The sequence below is a fragment of the Pseudophryne corroboree genome, chromosome 7 (assembly GCF_028390025.1).
Source record: "Pseudophryne corroboree isolate aPseCor3 chromosome 7, aPseCor3.hap2, whole genome shotgun sequence".
NCBI classification, from domain to species: domain Eukaryota; kingdom Metazoa; phylum Chordata; class Amphibia; order Anura; family Myobatrachidae; genus Pseudophryne; species Pseudophryne corroboree.
In genome coordinates, this window is record NC_086450.1 from 445,457,229 (window position 1) to 445,476,995 (window position 19,767).

General features: G+C 47.6%; 1 protein-coding gene across 1 annotated transcript in view; it reads right to left on the reverse strand.

The window, feature by feature from the left end:
- The window catches only part of CORO7 (coronin 7), a 242,589-nt gene that overhangs the window by 153,283 nt on the left and 69,539 nt on the right, over positions 1–19,767 (reverse strand). Inside the window, exons 8-9 of the mRNA XM_063934975.1 lie at positions 16,206–16,292; positions 14,725–14,807 (exon numbers count right to left, since the gene is read on the reverse strand). Of these exons, the coding sequence (XP_063791045.1) occupies positions 14,725–14,807; positions 16,206–16,292 (170 nt within the window). The remainder of the gene's footprint in view (positions 1–14,724; positions 14,808–16,205; positions 16,293–19,767) is intronic.

Consider the following 19,767-nt stretch of genomic DNA (forward strand, 5'->3'; position numbering starts at 1 on the left):
TTAATACACCCTTTATTAAACAACCTTTTTATCGTCTTACAGAACAATGACTGTTAACATTTTACGGTGCCTGAGCTTTGCCGTGCAATACCCTCTGGCACACACCGGGTTAACGTTTTCATATGATTGAATGCTTCAGCTTAATTTATACCCTTCATTAACTAGACCAACTTTAGCATCTGGGAGCCATTTCTGAGCGGACATTAAAATCTGCCAGAACTCAGACAGGAGAGAAGGGGGTGGTGTGGTAAGAAAACTTATTTCTAGTATAATTATGGGGTCAGCTTGGTCCCATTGGGACGGAGACTGAGGGCTATGTGGAAAGAAGGGGGGGGGGAGGGAGGTAGCGGAGTTAGCAGCGCACGGCGGTTCACCTAGAAATCAACATTTAATCAGCACTCTGGGGTTTGCAGGCATACTTAGAGGTGAGCCGTATATACATATATATGTATATATATATACACACACACACACACACACACACACCACAAGATGGGCGATGTCCCTTGCCCTGACCGAATTACAAGTCAGGATGCTTTAGGTCTGGCACTGACCTGTTTATTTAGCGATTGCTATGGAGATCAGCCCGCTGTCTGAGCTTCTGCTAAATAAACCTAGTGCAGGACACCAGGAAAGGAGGGGAAAGGGGGGGCGGAAGGCAGGCAGAGATGGAAATCTACAGTTCTAAACCCATTGATGCGATGCTGTGGCCAGGAACTTGCACAGACGTGTACCGCGCAAAAGTATCAACTTCACATCACTCTCCAGCCTCACTATTAGGGCGCTTCTTCATCAAATAAACGCCCGCTTTTGTACTAAAACTCTGCTTGGTTTCATTTTATATATGGCTTATGCCAATGTTCCCAAACATGGTCCTTGTGGCACTCTAACTGTCCAGGTTTTAAGGATATCCATGGCTGAGCACGTATAGTTAAATCACAATCACTAAGCTACTACTTAACTCGCCTGTGCTCAAATTATGGATATCCTCAAAGACTGGGTCGTTAGGGTACCTTGAGCGCTGAGGTACTGGGATATAGTAAGGAAAGTATGGCCACCTGGGGACTTGGCGACGCAATTGTGTGTGTGTGTGTGTGTGTGTGTGTGTGTGTGTGTGTGTGTGTGTGTGTGTGTGTGTGAAGGGCTTGCCTGGAAATGCAGTGCCCCACCAAAGTGCAATATGGAGGCGCTTAAAACGTATTGCAAGAAATGCGATCAATGCCAGCCATAAGCTGATGCACAATTAGAGTGCTTCTGCAGAGCTGGAACAACAAGGAACTCTCCCTTAAAATGCACACTCCTTTCCTCCTCTTCCTCTCATAATACCCAGTAAAGTGGAGATCTTATTTTGGAACTGTTCTCCAACAAGAAGTCCACCAGTAATATTATCATACGCCCAGCTCCCCCCCCCCCCCCATCCCTCTTCAGTGCTGATTGGTTGCTATGGGCAACTTCTCCACTTGCTCACATCTCCACTTTTATCACTGCTTAGTACATCTCCCTATGATTCTATTACTTCCCAATATGTTAGCGAGCTGAAATTCAACATAGGTATTCTTCAGATGGGAAATAGGAAATCTACGTAATTAGAGTTTTAATAAACCTTCCCTATGGGGATGAAAAGGGTATTGACAGAATGACGTAATTACCTATGCGTGGCTTGCGTTGCGTGAACGATAACACCCAAACGGACAATCGGATCAAAATGTGGATTGCACCTCCAGTGTGCAGAATTTAATAAAACTACAAAAATGGTTCTGTCACTTTTTACTGTATCTGCTACGGGTGCTACTTATATTAAGACATCTCAAATTCACATCTCTATAGATTTACCACGTTTTTAACACTCATTTATATTTACAACCGACACAATCAGAAACTCCTGTGCGAAGAACGGGTACGACAGCTAGTCATCCTATAACTATGCCTGATCTACTAGGTGGCTCACCAGGCAGATATGGGTCATTAGGTCGGTTCCGGTATGAATGGTCGACCATGTTATGGTCAACAGTCATTAGGTCGACCACTATTGGTCGACATTGGCATGGTCGATGTGGATAAATGGTCGACACATGAAAATGGTCAACACATGAAAAGGTCGACATGAGTTTTTTTACCTTTTTTGGTGTCATCTTCTGCGTAAAGTGACGGGGAACCCCAATTAGTGCACCGCGTCCCCTCGCATGGCTCGCTTCGTTCGCCATGCTTCGGGCAAGGTGCCTCGCTCGGCACAGATTACCGTTCCCAATCGTAGTCCACGTGGATCATAAAGTAGTGTTCATTCTAGCACCCTGCACCTTTCCAATCCTGTGCAGTTCCTCTTTCCAGCCTGGGGTGTCGCTCTCTGCTCTGGTGCTTCTCAGCACACTCTGATCTGTTACTCACTGCTGTGATACAGACCTGTGTGTGCTGAGAAGCACCAGAGCAGAGAGCGACATCGCAGGCAGGAAAGAGGAACTGCACAGGATTTGAAAGGTGCAGGGTGCTAGAATGAACACTAATAAAGTATGGAAAAGTTCCCCAAAAGGAAAAAAAATTGAAAAACTCATGTCGACCTTTTCATGTGTCGACCATGTGCTAATGTCGACCAATAGTGGTTGACCTAATGACTGTCGACCATGTTCCATCCAAACGGATACCATTAGGTCGACCACTTGGGTCGACAGTCATTATTGGTCGACATGCATTAGGTCGTCACAGTCATTAGGTCGACGTGAACAAGGTCAACATTCATTTTTTTAAACTTTTTTTTGGTGTCGTTTTCTTCGTCAAAGTGACGGGCAACCCCAATTAGTGCACCGTGTCCGCTCGCCATGCTTCGGGCAAGGTGCCTCGCTTCCACTACCGCTGCGCTCGGCAAAGATTACTATTCCCACTCGTAGTCCACGTGGATAGTAAAGTATGAAAAAGTTCAAAAAATTGGGAAAAAATTGAAAAATGCATGTCGACCTAATGACAGTACCCCCACCAGGCAATATTACGCCGCAAACCTTATCCTGTAACTGTCCAATAGCTATCACAGGTGGTCACCAGACAATTACTATACTTACCTTCTACGGTGGCTCATCATTTAAAAGAGCCCCGCCCCCCTTTATATTACAGGAAGTCAGTTTGGGGGAGAACCTGCCTCATCCCTGAACTCTGATTCCTCTGTAGTGTAGCACCCTGATCAATAACTTCTATGGGAGCCGGGCGGCGTGGCCTACTTTACTTGCGGATTATTATCTGTACTTGTCCGCTGTGACGCCTCACAGTTTAATTACATTCCTCGAGCTCCTTGTCATAAACTGCAGCTTACACCCAACACTGAATTCTCTGAATGAATTCTAAAATATGAATCAGTCAAAAACATGTCACTCACCAATATACTTGCAGAACTTGTACCACATATTTCAGATTTTATTTTTCTCTCCCTTGAATACTTTCTACCAGTGTCCAGGTGTGACAGTCAATATATTTATATTACACACACTGGGCTAAATTTACTAAGGTGGGAGCTTTTTATTTATTTTTTTAGAACTGGTGACGTTTGCCTATAGCAACCAATCAAATTCTACTTAATATTTATCTAGCTGCTTCTAGAAAATAGTAGATAGAATCTGCTACGGGCAACATCACCAGTTCTAAAGAAAACTCCCACCTTAGTAAATTTACCCCATTGAGGCTGATGTAGCTGTTCCCCCAAAAAGGAGGACCAAAACGTGCATGAAGAAAAGGCTTATTTTGCGAAGTTTGTAGACCTGGGCAAATCTTTATGATGCATTCTGCAAGTGTAGCGCCATGCTAGTTTTGCGCCGCAGTAAAACCGCAGTATACGTGTCGACAGTGTTTGTAGTAAATTCTAGAGTTACAGTACTACATTTTTGGACTTTTATGGACTGTCATATACATACAGTACAACAGTCTGACCTGTATCACAGATGTCATATCTTTCTCTCCCATGATATCCAGACGTGAAAATAAATAATTGTACTTTTCTATACTTTAGCATAATCCATACTTCACTTTAACCTCCAGACGACTTTACTTATTAGCATGTATCTGTTCTCCTGCAGCTTTTACTTGGCACATTGCATGTTTCTTGGCAATGCGTTGTTATTACAAGGTAAGACAGCCATTCTGTGCCCTGGGGTATGTCACAGCTGCTACTGGATATCACTGTATCCAGGTTGGTGTCTTCTACAGTACTTAACGATGTAAATAACACAACCGCAGCACGGAATAGGGAAAAGGCACTGTGTGTAGTAAAAGCTGCATGAGGGTGCTTGCAACCCCATACGTTCAGATGGGAGATCACCGGTTCCCGGTGACTTATTGGGCTGAAGCCTCATTAAAATGTACTGTTCCTTCCTATGCATGTTACAAGTAGTGTGTGCAGTTTGTCGAACAAGAAACAATGCTTCATATTTGTATTGGGATTAATTAGCCTGGAGGGTCAATTTGGGGAATGTGGTTAAAACACTCCATAGCTTTCTTTCTTCTGAAGGAATTCACATACTTGGATGTGGGCCTACTATTGAGGTTAAGCATTATTTCAGGATGTTCCCGTTCCTCTTAATGAAATACATAACTGATGTGCCATAAATGTATTTTTGATTGTGCAAAACACAAGCCGCACTCTGCTCCCCCATTCTCTGTGCATCCTGGCGCCTTGATCCTCTGTACAGTACAAGTTAATGGAAAACTCCTGCAAGTATACTACCTGTGCTCACATGGTGCAGCTCCCACAGGCTCGTGGTTATCAGACAAATCAGATTTTTACCCTGAACTTCAGCACAGCCGAGAACGGCTTATACGGCAGTTTTACCTTTTATCAATCAGGAAATATGGGGGGATTTACATGTTATCTTATTATTCTCTATGGGTCAATGAAAGGGAAGTGAAAGGTTCCCTGAGTTAGGGGGGTAGACGGGTGCGCCTACGAAGGTAGCTGGGTAGAGATTGCAAGAATGTAAAATCGTGCTCCTCACAACCTGCTGGCGGAAGACAACGGGGCTTCGGAGAACGGGTTCTGCAGCTATAGTCACAGCTGTATATACTCAGATTTACAACCTGTCTACAAGAACCTGGCTGCACCCTGACTCGTAGAGCCCAGAGCCTTTATGAGAGGCACTGATAGAACCCTACTAAGGGGAAGGGTGCAGCAGCCTGCGGGTCTCATAGACCGATCTATGCTCTCCCAAGAGATGTTACAATTCTCCCATAATAGCAGACTGCGGTACTGGTGATGGTCCCTTTCCTACATATCTCTGTATTCATGTATTCCAGATGACTGTACTACGATCAGAGCATGGTAAATGTGGGTTGTGGAGCTGAATGCATTTGCTCGTCAAACGTACGCAAGAAGAGACACGTCAAAAGACAATTTGGATGAGGAGGCGCAGAGACACCGTACAGATCTGGCTGCTGAGCTACGTTACCCTATTTGTGCACAATACAACACTGTAACCCACAATCAGCCAATCAGAAGCAGTGAGAGAGTGCCACTGAGAATCACTGCACCAATAAGAGAGAGGCCTCCTGACAGGTATGTATCTGCATTTGCTTTAGGTCTACTCAAATTGTTAGGAGAGGCGCACACGGTACTGGGCCTACACTCGCCCTTCCCTCCCCCGCTGTCCCTAATGAATCTTAAGTGTAGGCTGCAGACACACGGACACACGTGTAAATTTCTTCAGTGCGAAAACGCGGATATTACACAAATAAAACAGAAGTACGTCCAGCTGAGTCCCCCTTGTCTCTACTTATCTAGAGAAAGCTTTCAACATGAGCAGCTCCCCCTGCTATAGATAGTGGATGTCCTTGTAGTGCGAAGAACGGTGAATATGTTACATCAGGAACTGCGAGACAAAGGAGTGTACTTTACATGTATCACATACCAATCTTCCTTGCCCAAATTGAGCCGATCGCTTCCCTCCACTTAAACGTTTCCAGTGAGGCGACATAATGCCACATGCGGAAGTGCGGCACCCATGATGAGAGGGAAGGCACCAGGATCTGTTAGCGAGCTGGGTAGAGTTGCAAGTTTTCTTGGGATCATTCCTCAGCTGGTGGCAAAACGCGTCAGTTTCGTGCCAAGTATGTGACAACGTGACAGTGGCAGATATCAGACGAGATCGGGAATCACGAGAATGCATGAAGAGGAAAATAAGATTTTACTTACCGGTAAATCTATTTCTCGTAGTCCGTAGTGGATGCTGGGGACTCCGTAAGGACCATGGGGAATAGACGGGCTCCGCAGGAGACAGGGCACTTTAAGAAAGAATTTGGATACTGGTGTGCTCTGGCTCCTCCCTCTATGTCCCTCCTCCAGACCTCAGTTAAAGAAACTGTGCCCGGAAGAGCTGACAGTACAAGGAAAGGATTTTGGAATCCAGGGCAAGACTCATACCAGCCACACCAATCACACCGTATAACTTGTGATAAACTTACCCAGTTAACAGTATGAACAACAACGGAGCATCAGAACAACCCTGATGCAACCAACGTAACCCTTATTTAAGCAATTACTATATACAAGTATTGCAGAAGAAGTCCGCACTTGGGACGGGCGCCCAGCATCCACTACGGACTACGAGAAATAGATTTACCGGTAAGTAAAATCTTATTTTCTCTAACGTCCTAGTGGATGCTGGGGACTCCGTAAGGACCATGGGGATTATACCAAAGCTCCCAAACGGGCGGGAGAGTGCGGATGACTCTGCAGCACCGAATGAGCAAACACAAGGTCTTCCTCAGCCAGGGTATCAAACTTGTAAAACTTTGCAAAGGTGTTTGAACCTGACCAAGTAGCCGCTCGGCAAAGCTGTAATGCCGAGACCCCTCGGGCAGCCGCCCAAGAAGAGCCCACCTTCCTTGTGGAGTGGGCTTTTACTGATTTTGGAAGCGGCAATCCAGCCGCAGAATGAGCTTGCTGAATCGTGTTACAGATCCAGCGAGCAATAGTTTGCTTTGAAGCAGGAGCACCCAGCTTGTTGGGTGCATACAGGATAAACAGCGACTCAGTTTTCCTGACTCTAGCCGTTCTGGCTACATAAACCTTCAAAGCCCTGACCACATCTAGTAACTCGGAATCCTCCAAGTCACGAGTAGCCACAGGCACCACAATAGGTTGGTTCATATGAAAGGATGACACCACCTTTGGCAGAAATTGTGGACGGGTCCGCAATTCTGCCCTGTCCATATGGAAAACCAGATAGGGGCTTTTATGTGACAGAGCCGCTAATTCTGACACACGCCTTGCTGAAGCCAAGGCTAATAGCATGACCACCTTCCAGGTGAGAAATTTTAACTCCACGGTTTTGAGTGGCTCAAACCAGTGTGACTTCAGGAAACTCAACACCACGTTAAGATCCCAAGGTGCCACTGGAGGCACAAAAGGAGGCTGAATATGCAGCACTCCCTTTACAAATGTCTGGACTTCAGGAAGATAAGCCAGTTCCTTTTGAAAGAAAATGGATAGGGCCGAAATCTGGACCTTAATGGAACCCAATTTTAGGCCCAAAGTCACTCCCGACTGTAGGAAGTGAAGGAACAGGCCCAGCTGGAATTCCTCCGTAGGGGCCTTCCTGGCCTCACACCAAGCAACATATTTTCGCCATATACGGTGATAATGTTTAGCCGTCACGTCCTTCCTAGCCTTTATCAGCGTAGGAATAACCTCATCCGGAATGCCTTTTTCTGCTAGGATCCGGCGTTCAACCGCCATGCCGTCAAACGCAGCCGCGGTAAGTCTTGGAATAGAGAGGGTTCCTGTTGCAACAGGTCCTGTCTTAGAGGCAGAGGCCATGGGTCCTCTGTGAGCATTTCTTGCAGCTCTGGATACCAAGTCCTTCTTGGCCAATCCGGACAACGAGTATTGTCCTCACTCCTCTTTTTCTTATGATTCTCAGCACCTTGGGTATGAGAGGAAGAGGAGGAAATACATAAACCGACTGGAACACCCACGGTGTCACTAGTGCGTCTACAGCTATCGCCTGAGGGTCTCTTGACCTGGCGCAATACCTCTGTAGCTTTTTGTTGAGGCGGGATGCCATCATGTCCACCTGTGGCAGTTCCCACCGACCTGCAATCTGCGCGAAGACTTCTTGATGAAGTCCCCACTCTCCCGAGTGGAGGTCGTGCCTGCTGAGGAAGTCTGCTTCCCAGTTGTCCACTCCCGGAATGAACACTGCTGACAGTGCTCTTACGTGATTCTCCGCCCAGCGAAGAATTCTGGTGGCTTCCGCCATCGCCACCCTGCTCCTTGTGCCGCCTTGGCGGTTTACATGAGCCACTGCGGTGATGTTGTCTGACTGGATCAGCACCGATTGGTCGCGAAGCAGGTTCTCCGCTTGACTTAGGGCGTTGTATATGGCCCTTAGTTCCAGGATATTGATGTGAAGGCAAGTCTCCTGACTTGACCACACCCCTTGGAAATTTCTTCCCTGTGTGACTGCCCCCCACCCTCGGAGGCTTGCATCCGTGGTCACCAGGACCCAGTCCTCAATGCCGAATCTGCGGCCTTTGAGAAGGTGAGCACTCTGCAGCCACCACAGCAGAGAAACCCTGGCCCTGGGGGATAGGGTGATCAGCCGATGCATCTGTAGATGTGATCCGGACCACTTGTCCAACAGATCCCATTGAAAGGTCCTCGCATGGAACCTGCCAAAGGGAATGGCCTCGTACGATGCCACCATCTTTCCCAGGACTCGCGTGCAGTGATGCACCGACACCTGTTTTGGTTTTAAGAGGTCTCTGACCAGTGTCATGAGTTTCTGAGCCTTCTCCGTCGGGAGAAAAACCTTCTTCTGGTCTGTGTCCAGAATCATGCCCAGGAAGGGCAGACGCGTCGTAGGAATCAACTGCGACTTTGGAATATTCAGAATCCAGCCGTGCTGTTGTAACACTTCCCGAGAGCGTTCTACGCTGATCAGCAACTGCTCTCTGGACCTCGCCTTTATGAGGAGATCGTCCAAGTATGGGATAATTGTGACCCCTTGCTTTCGCAGGAGCACCATCATTTCTGCCATTACCTTAGTAAATATTCTCGGTGCCGTGGAGAGGCCAAACGGCAACGTCTGGAATTGGTAATGACAATCCTGTACCACAAATCTGAGGTACGCCTGATGAGGTGGATAAATGGGGACATGAAGGTATGCATCCTTTATGTCCAGAGACACCATAAAATCCCCCCCTTCCAGGCTTGCGATGACCACTCTGAGCGATTCCATTTTGAACTTGAACCTTTTCAGGTATATGTTCAGGGATTTTAAATTCAATATGGGTCTGACCAAACCGTCCGGTTTCGGTACCACAAACATGGTCGAATAGTAACGCCTTCCCTGTTGAAGGAGGGGAACCTTTACCACCACCTGCTGAAGATACAATTTGTGAATTGCAGCTAACACTATTTCCCTCTCTAAGGGGGAAGCTGGCAGGGCCGATTTGAGGTAACGGTGAGGGGGCATCTCTTCGAATTCCAGCTTGTATCCCTGAGACACAATCTCTATAGCCCAGGGATCCACCTGGGAGTGAACCCACTTGTGGCTGAAATTTCGGAGACGCGCCCCCACCGGGCCTAGCTCCGCCTGTGGAGCCCCAGCGTCATGCGGTGGATTTAGTGGAAGCCGGGGAGGACTTCTGTTCCTGGGAACTAGCTGTATTGTGCAGCTTCTTTCCTCTACCCCTGCCTCTGGCAAGAAAGGACGCACCTCGGACTTTCTTGCCTTTTTGTGATCGAAAGGACTGCATTTGGTAATACGGTGCTTTCTTAGGTTGTGAGGGAACATATGGCAAAAAATTTGACTTTCCAGCCGTAGCTGTTAAGACCAGGTCCGAGAGACCGTCCCCAAACAATTCCTCACCCTTGTAAGGTAAAACCTCCATGTGCCTTTTTGAGTCGGCATCGCCTGTCCATTGCCGAGTCCACAGGACCCTTCTGGCAGAAATCGACATTGCATTTATTCTAGAGCCCAGTAGGCTAATGTCTCTTTGAGCATCTCTCATATATAGGACAGCGTCTTTTATATGCCCCAGGGTTAGTAATATAGTATCCTTATCCAAGGTATCAAGTTCCTCAGATAAGGTATCTGTCCATGCTGCTACCGCACTACACATCCAGGCCGACACAATCGCCGGCCTTAGTGAGGTACCTGAATGTGTATAAATGTACTTCAGGATACCCTCCTGCTTTCTATCAGCAGCATCCTTTAGGGTGGCCGTATCCTGTGACGGCAGGGCTACCTTCTTGGATAAGCGTGTTAGAGCTTTGTCCACCCTAGGGGAGGATTCCCAGCGTAGCCTGTCCGTTGGCGGGAAGGGATACGCCATAAGCATCCGTTTGGAAATCTGCAGTTTCCCAAGCCTTTTCACATAACTCATTTAACTCATGTGAAGGGGGAAAGGTCACCTCTTGCCTTTTTTCCCCATACATATAAACCCTCTTGTCATGGACTGGGGTTTCCTCTGTGATGTGCAACACATCTTTCATTGCTATAATCATGTAACGGATGGCTTTAGCCATTTTAGGCTGTAACTTTGCCTCATCGCCATCGACACTGGAGTCAGAATCCGTGTCGATACCTGTGTCAACAATTTGGGAAAGTGGGCGCTTCTGAGACCCTGACGGCCTCTGCGACATAGGATCAGGCATGGGTTGAGACCCTGACTGTCCCAAGGCTTCAGCTTTATCCAACCTTTTATGCAAGGAATTAACATTATCATTTAAAACCTTCCACATATCCATCCAATCGGGTGTCGGCGGCGACCCCACATTCATTTGTTCTCGCTCTGTTTCCACATAGCCTTCCTCGTCAAACATGCCGACACAAGCGTACCGACACACCACACACACAGGGAATGCTCTATTTGAAGACAGTTCGCCCACAAGGCCTTTTGGAGAGAGAGAGAGCGTATGCCAGCACACACCCCAGCGCTATATGACCCAGGAATCACACAGTAACTTAGTGTTAACCCAGTAGCTGCTGTATATACTGTTTTTGCGCCAAATTTATGTGCCCCCCCCTCTTTTTTTACCCTCTTCTACCGTGATTCTGCAGGGGAGAGCCTGGGGAGCTTCCTCTCAGCGGAGCTATGGAGAGAAAATGGCGCTGGTGAGTGCTCAGGAAGAAGCCCCGCCCCCTCAGCGGCGGGCTTCTGTCCCGCGTTTGTGTGTAAAATAATGGCGGGGGCTCATGCATATATACAGTGCCCAACTGTACATATGCTGCTTTTTGCCAAGAGGTTCCTAATTGCTGCCCAGGGCGCCCCCCCCTGCGCCCTGCACCCTACAGTGACCGGAGTGTGTGGGTTAATGTGGGAGCAATGGCGCACAGCTGCAGTGCTGTGCGCTACCCCATATGAAGACTGGAGTCTTCTGCCGCCGATTTCGACGTCTTCTTGCTTCAGGCACCGGCTTCTGTCTTCTGTCTCTGCGAGGGGGACGGCGGCGCGTCTCCGGGATCAGACGACCAAGGGTGCGATCCTGTGTACGATCCCTCTGGTGCTAATGGTGTCCAGTAGCCTAAGAAGCAGGACCTATCTTCGGTGAGTAGGGCTGCTTCTCTCCCCTCAGTCCCACGTAGCAGAGAGTCTGTTGCCAGCAGATCTCACTGAAAATAAAAAAACCTAACAAAATACTTTCTTTTATAGCAAGCTCAGGAGAGCTCACTAAGTAGCACCCAGCTCGTCCGGGCACAGATTCAAACTGAGGTCTGGAGGAGGGACATAGAGGGAGGAGCCAGAGCACACCAGAATCCAAATTCTTTCTTAAAGTGCCCTGTCTCCTGCGGAGCCCGTCTATTCCCCATAGTCCTTACGGAGTCCCCAGCATCCACTAGGACATTAGAGAAATTACTTTTCCATGAGAAAACAGCAGCGCGTCTTCCTACGGGTTTACAAACGTTCTCCGATACCGAGGACTGACTGTCGCAGTGCAAACCAAGAGAACGGTGAAATTCCCCAGTACTAGTTCTATGCAAAGGGACAGATAGTCCGGATCAGATCGCGGTGGGAAAATAACACGCTATAAAATTACAAAGCATTTATATGTGTTCTACTGTATATTGTTGTTGCATTACAGCACCGATAATACAGAGCTGGGAAAGAGTCATCCAACAGTCCAGTCCTGCCGTACAAGTAGGGGGATGACGCTGTAGGAGGGCATCAGTATGAGATGCCGGAACATGGGATCCCAGCGTTCAAAATACCGATGCCAGGAGCCCGATGTGGAAGAAGCAGACAGGGGTGAGTAAGGGGTGTTCTCCCCTCTCCCCAACCCCTAACCCTATCCCTCCCTACCTGCAGCCTAACCCTAACCACCCCCCGGAGGTGCCTAAACCTAACCATCCCCCGGAGGTGCCTAAACCTAGCCCTGTGAACCCGAAACCCAACCTAACCCTCCACCCCCCCGCAGCCTAACCCTAACCCTCCGAGGGGTGGTGCCTAACCCTAACCCCCCCACATAGCTGCCTAACCCTAACCACCCCCCGGAGGTGCCTAAACCTAGCCCTGTGAACCTGAAACCTAAACCTAACCTAACCCTCCAACCTAACCCTAACCCTCCCCCGCAGCCTAACCCTAACCCTCCTCCGAGGGGGGTGCCTAACCCTAACCCCCCCACATAGCTGCCTAACCCTAACCACCCAGGACGCAGCCTGACTCTAACCCTCTCCACCTGCATCCTAAACCCAACCCCCCCAAGTTCAGCTATGCCAAATCTGCTACTTTGAACATATGTTATACCAATTCCTTTGTGACAACAGTCTCAATCTAGCGTCTCTGGTTCACTGTTCGTGGCTTTGTACGCAGCTATGATGCGAATAAGACGGAATATTTTTGGGAAAAAAGTACCGCGTCGGAGCGTCTCAGTTGCGCCAAGCATCTCGCTCCTCATGACCTATAGACGCATCTGTAGTTAGACTCTAGTATATACGTTGAAACATCCCAAACTGGGCTTGTGCTCCACATCGTTGCTGTAATTACGTGCACCACGTATTGTATCTGTCTCAGTCAGAAAGGAGAACGGCAGAACATGAAATCTACAGCTCTATAACAGAGTCTATTTATAAACTGGGAGTGTTGACAGGTAGAGCCTAGCAATCCATCTGGAGGTCTGAAGGTCAATGTATGCGGAATGTAAGTGTGTACAGACTGTCCGGTACACTATGGATTATTGATACGATTAATATACCTGCATGGAGAGCAGTGCTATATGGCAGGCAGTCTGGAACGTAACATTATATCACAGAAAGCGGTTCCATAGTTCTGCCAGCAGGTCACTAGTGCAGAAGGCATGCGGAGACAGGAGCACACCCTGCATGCTCTTAGATAGGACGGTCATTTATAATAGATCATAAAATATTGTCACACTTATAAACAATGGAAAGTCCCTCTTTTACAGGGCGAGGGATCAACTGTACCAGTCACCTTTATTTATAGAGCGACATCATATCACACAGCGCTTACAGAGCATCTTTAATCGGTCTCATCTGTCCTTAAGTCATCGGGTTTATGAGACACCAATATACCCAAAAGCAGCCATAAAACACAATATTGTGTGTGGGCAGAAAGGTGGAGACAGCGCTCCTGGGAAGGGACATAACAAGCTAAACATGATCACATCTCCCAATGGTCCTATGTGTGCTGGGACAATCAATGCCTGGACCCCAAAAGGGTCGTGGTCCATCAGGATGAGGGTACAGTTTCTGGTAGCGGGGATGTGCCCTGGGGCGGGCTTCCTTGATTTACAAGTGGGGATTATTTTGCCTCTGTATTTTTGTTGTAAATGTTTGGAGGGAGGAAGGAATACGGCAGAACGAATGACTATAGCCGAGTTACACAATAACGCATCCAAGCAAGAGAGGCCAGGATCACTGGGCGGGAACCAGCTCTGGAATGTTCACACTTGTGCAGGTTCTTTTGAACATAAAATAGTTGGTGTGATTCCCTGTTTTCCTATTGGCTGTGATGCCACAACAGTTCACCTTGGCCAATCAGGTGCTGGCATTTCACAACTCCAAGCTCCACTCACAGATGATCCAATTAAGGGAGATATCCAATTACAGGTGAATTAACATTTTTTCCAATGTTTCACCGATTCTTTTTGTAATATTTTTTTTTTTTTTTTTTTACAGGTTATTCAATATGGATTAAAATAAAGAAAAAAAAGCTGACCTCCCGTAAACACACAGGTTCAGTGAAACATGTGTGTTTTTGGCGGAAACAGCCCCGTTTTCGCATGAAAACAGGGCTGTTTCCGGAGATTTGGTTTCGCCTGGCTGAGGCGGGTGAAACAAAATCCCTGATAAGCCGCGTCTCGTGTCGGCTTATCGGGGCTAATTAGATAGCCCCCGGCGGGGCAATTAGCACTGGTAAATTACTGGGGCTAATTGGATATCCCCAAGAGCTAGGTCCTACTGTAGCCGCATGGGGCGATTACGGCAATAAACGTTTATTCTCGTACATCATATTAGTACAAGCAAAATAAGCAATGGTTTAGGTAACTTAATTACCGGAAACGTGCGCAGAAGCACGGGGCGCGAGGCTACAACAAGAACTCTCTATTGATTGAACCGGCTCCATAAGTTAAAGATTTGTCATCTATGACTCTGAACTGCCCAATATGCATGGGTTATACCAGAAAGGCAACGGGTTTATTGCAATGTCAGCAACCTATAAAACTGGCCTTAAATATATTTACTTACATAACAAATCTGTAACCACAAAGCAAAAACATATTCCTACCCTGAGGATGCATCCAGGGAGAAGTAGGTTACCGGGCGGCTGAAACTGCGAAGATCCCAGAGCAGTATCTCTCGCTCCCTGACCTAGCGTGACATGGAGAGAGTCAGTGGTTAAACACACATACTGTTGTAGACAGGGAATTACCGAGAGCTGGGAGAGCGAGACGGAGACCTACAGTGATTGGACGGCATAGTGGTTAGCATTGCTGGCTTGCAGCGCTGGAGCCCTGGGATCGGTTGAGACCAGGGCTCTATCAGTCCGTATAATCTGCCCATACTCAGATGGCTCTCCTAATCACCGTCACCCGGTGCTTGTGCCAAGTGGCAGTACCAGCCTGTGTGTGGGCAACCGCGGGAGATGCAGCATTTTAACAAGACTGTATAACACGTGCAGAAGCAGTGCAATCCTACGGGTCACAGGTAAGTACTAAGCACACAGCATACACGCATGTTCAGGGGCACACCAGTCGCTGCAAACCACCCACGACTGCGAATAATGGTGGGTACGATGAGGCTGAACACGTCTGTATACAGGGCATAATTGTAATCATCTACATCCATCTGTATATATCTGCTATGAAGACAATGTTCTGTGGGCCTAATTCAGACCTGATCGCAGCAGCAAATTTGTTAGCAAATGGGCAAAACCGTGGGGGTCATTCCGACCCGTTCACACACAGCGGTTCTTCGCTGTGGTGCGAATGGGTCGGGACTGCGGCTGCGCGGCACCAGCAATGAGCACGCGCGTCGTCGCCGGCAGCGCTAAAAGTGATCGCAGCAGCAATCGCAAGAAGACTGACGGCGGGTAGGCGTTCCGGGGTGTCTACTCACCGTTTTCCGGGCATGGAGATCCGAACACAGGCGTGTGCAGGCGTTTGGAGGGCGGACGTCTGACGTCAATCCCGAGACCTTCGTTGCTGGATCCGTCGCACAGGGTAAGTAGGTCTGACCCTGGTCTTGTTTTGCAGGAAACTTTTTTAGCATAGCAGGGCTGAACAAGCGATCGCAGCCCTGCTATGCTAAAATACACTCCGCCATAGGCGGCGTCTAGTTGATCGCACGAGCAGCAAGAAGTTGCTACGTGCGATCAACTCTGAATGACCCCCCATGTGAACTGCAGGGGGGGCAGATGTAACATGTGTAAAAAGTTAGATTTGGGTGTGGTGTGTTCAAACTGAAATCTAAATTGCAGTGTAAAAATAAAGCAGCCAGTATTTACCCTGCACAGAAACAATATAACCCACCCAAATCTAACTCTCTCTGCACATGTTATATCTGCCCCCCCCCCCCCTGCACTGCACATGGTTTTGCCCGCTAGCTAACAAATTTGCTGCTGCGATCAGGTCTGAATTAGGTCCCGTGTCTGGCTCCTATCTTGGTTAGGAATTTTCCCGTCTCTCACTATGGACTATGGTTATATTAGGCTCAGGTAGACAGAGGCAGGGCCCAGTGAGTGGGCTGCGGAGGCATGAGGTACTCTACCTGGTTGAAGCCAGATGTTAGGAGATGGTTGTTGGAATTTGTCCAGACCACCCGAGAGTCCTTATTATTATCATGTCCCTGCGCATCCTGAAATACAACAAGGCACGGTTACTGGTGAGTACAGGCGACGTATAAAATATACCTTATACCGTCACCTGCCCACAGTGGATGAACCCAGTATTCAGTCAAAGGGTTCGCAAAGAAAAGGTGACATCACAGAGGCATGAGGCATGAAAGGGAGTATGCAGTAAAATTAAGAGTAGTCCGTGCATCAATGATGCACAAAGTGAGAATGCAGTCAATTGAATAGTAGTCAGTGGCATCAGTGAAGCATGAGGCACAGGGAGAATGCAGTCAATTGAATGAGTCCGTGGCATCAGTGAGGCACAAATTGAGAATTACAGTCAATTTTATAAGAGTCAAGGGCATTAGTGAGGCGTGAGGCACAAAGTGAGAATACAGCCAATTGATTAGGACTCAGTGACATCAGTGACGCATGAAGCACACAGTGACAATGCACTTAACTGAAATGGAGTTAGTGAAATCAGTGAGACGTCAATTGAACAGGAGTCAGTGAAATCAGTGAGGCACAAAGTGAGAATGCAGTCAATTGAATACGAGTCAGTGGCATCAGTGGGGCATGAGGTACAAAGTGAGAATGCAACCAATTGAATAGGAGTCAGTGGCATCACTGAGGCACAAAGTAAGAATGCAGTAGATTTAACAGGAGTCAATAGCATCAGTGAGGCATGAGGCACAAAGTGAGAACGCAGCAGATTTAATAAGAGTCTGTGACATCAGTGAGGCATGAGGCACAAAGTGAGAACGCAGCAGATTTAATAAGAGTCTGTGCCATCTGTGAGGAAACACAGCTAACCACCACACTGCAGTGTTACGGTGATGACGCGGGTTTCTAGTGCCGGCCACATACAAGTGTGATAAGGGCAATATTAATATATTTTTTTTAACCAAGGGACAAGAGAATCACAAATGTTAACTTTAAAAGCATGACAATAGCTCAGTATAATGTCCCTTTAGGCTGAGTCAGACTGTATCAGAGCTGCCCCCAGCTGCCCAGCAGACCCCATCGGTGCCGGACCTGTCACTACACTTCAGGCAGCAACAAATTCTTCTGTCACTCATTGTGACCCCACACTGAGCCAAACGCAGCGCTGCCACTTATGTAATGTGATCTCCGTGCTACCACAGACCAGGCTGCTGCCTGCCCGGCCGCTGCCTCCTGCTGTGAGCGTGTCAATGGCTTGTGCTGGCACTGCCACAGCCGTCACTTCTGTCAGCCGTGTCAGATCTCCGCACTCAGGCCTCGCTGCAGCGCATGCTACTTCTCCTGCAGCTGGAAGGGGAGACGCTTGTGTATACACACTACATGCAGGCTAGGGAGCGTGCAGGGGTGTGCATGTAAATGTTTATATGCCTCATTATGTGCGGTGCATGTGTCAATAGCACAATATTCTGGATGGCGTGTACAGGTGTGTGCAAGTGTGCGAAAGCCAGAGGACTATAGAAAATAAACATTTATACCGGCGAGCGCTTCTATCCACACACGTGGCTGTAGCGTGGCCCATGCAATCGGGGCCCTTGTAAGTACAGAATACTATCTACTGCCCATAACATTTCACTTCTCAGGCTGGCTGTGGTATTTATATGTCAACGTTCCTAATGTTAAAAGTGAGAATGTCAACATCAGTGTCGGCAGGTTCTGAATGTCGACGTGGAAATTAGGTCTATATTCACAAATTAACATAGTTAAATGTCCAGTTTAACCCCATTTAACGCACATTTATATATGAACGTATAGCTATGGCCTTGGATATTAATGGTTAAAATGGGAGGCGATATCGCTGTTACTATTTATAGATATCACCTCAGCTCCGTCCTCACTTCCCACGGCCCCGGACCCTCTAATCCCACACACTTCCTGCAGGCAGAGGGGGGATAGAAAGACTAGCGAATGCCCTTACACACAGTTATTACAGTAATTCCCATTCTGTCGCTACAAGCTGTCACAGCTACAGACTGTCTATATACTTCTGTCAGCTCATGTGTCACACCTGGCCCACAAATATATGCTCAGCTCCCGGGAGCACACATACCCGTCTATACAGATACAGTCTCAATAACACAGAGTGTAATTAATGTTTGGCCAGCCCCAGCTCAGTATATACACAGGGGGGCATGTTTAAATGTCGCCATGGTAACAGAGGTCCGTCATCTTGGGTCTCTCCGTGGGGAAACAGACATGCAAACACCGGACCCTTGGGAATTTGCGACCAGAGAACCAGCTGTAACTGTCACAGAGCCCCCCTACAACAAATACGTCCCCTATGCAGCAAATAACTAGTGGCCAGCATTCCTTTAGTTTGGTGTATAGGAAACGGCGAGCGTTATGACATCAGTTCCAGAAGAGATGAAACTGCCTGGAAAAAGTACAAATTGTAGAACACTAATCGTTTTTTAAATTCATTCAAAACATAACTAAAAATAGCCGTCTGTAATTCAGCTAGAGCCTTGCATTGATAGGACGGGGAGATTTTACCTCAGATAATAATTTTAGTTTTGAGGGTATTTGCCAAAAAATAACTTCGATAAATATGGTGAATCCCAGCTGCACATCAAAATCAAAACCTAAAGATGTGTCCACATACATTTATCCTCAAATTGCGCCAAATAGCCCCATTTAGCACGCCAAGGACATAGCCGTGCCAAAACACTAATCCTAATAACCTATAAAGAAACCAAGGGGCTCATTTATCAATGAGTGATACAACTAGTTGTGGATGATAAAACTGGTTGCATATGATAAAGGGTGACAATCAGTTCCTAATTGTCATGTGTTTGAAAAATGACAGCTGTGAGCAGGGCCGGATATAGGAGGGGGGGGGCAAGGGGGCAGAGCCTGAGGCAGAACGATGTGCTGCAGCTTATACCACAGCAGCACAGAGGAGCAAGGAGAGCAAGGGTTACAGAGCACTTGCCCCTCACTTGCTGTTGTGTGGGTACTAGGGCTAATAAATACAATTACACCATAGCACAGTCACATGTACATAGAACAATCACAAAGCTCTATCTCAGTCTCACTCAAAAAGTTCAGTCAGAATTGAGAGGAGGAGGAGTTAGGATTGCAGATGGGAGGAGTTGGGACTGTAGAGGGAGGAGTCAAGATTAAACAGTAAACCGCCCCCCCTAAAGAAAAGTCTAGATCCGTCCCTGGCTGTGAGCAGATTGTATGGACCACCATTTTTCATACGCAATGAGTTTTATCATTCACAACGAGTTTCATCACTCGATAAATGGGCCCCTTAGGGACTAATTCATGTTTGTACGCAATGCCAAGCGCAACAGGCAGATTATCGTAGTGTGCAGGTGTCAAGATTCTGCTCGCAGTGAGGATTTCATCGCAGGGCGAATGACAGGAAGTGACCGTTTGGGGGAGGTAACAGGAAGTGGTGCCAAAAAACGAGATTTATGGTTAGAACTTACCGTTGTTAAATATCTTTCTGTGAGGTACACTGGGTTCCACAGGGAATAACATCGGGGTGTA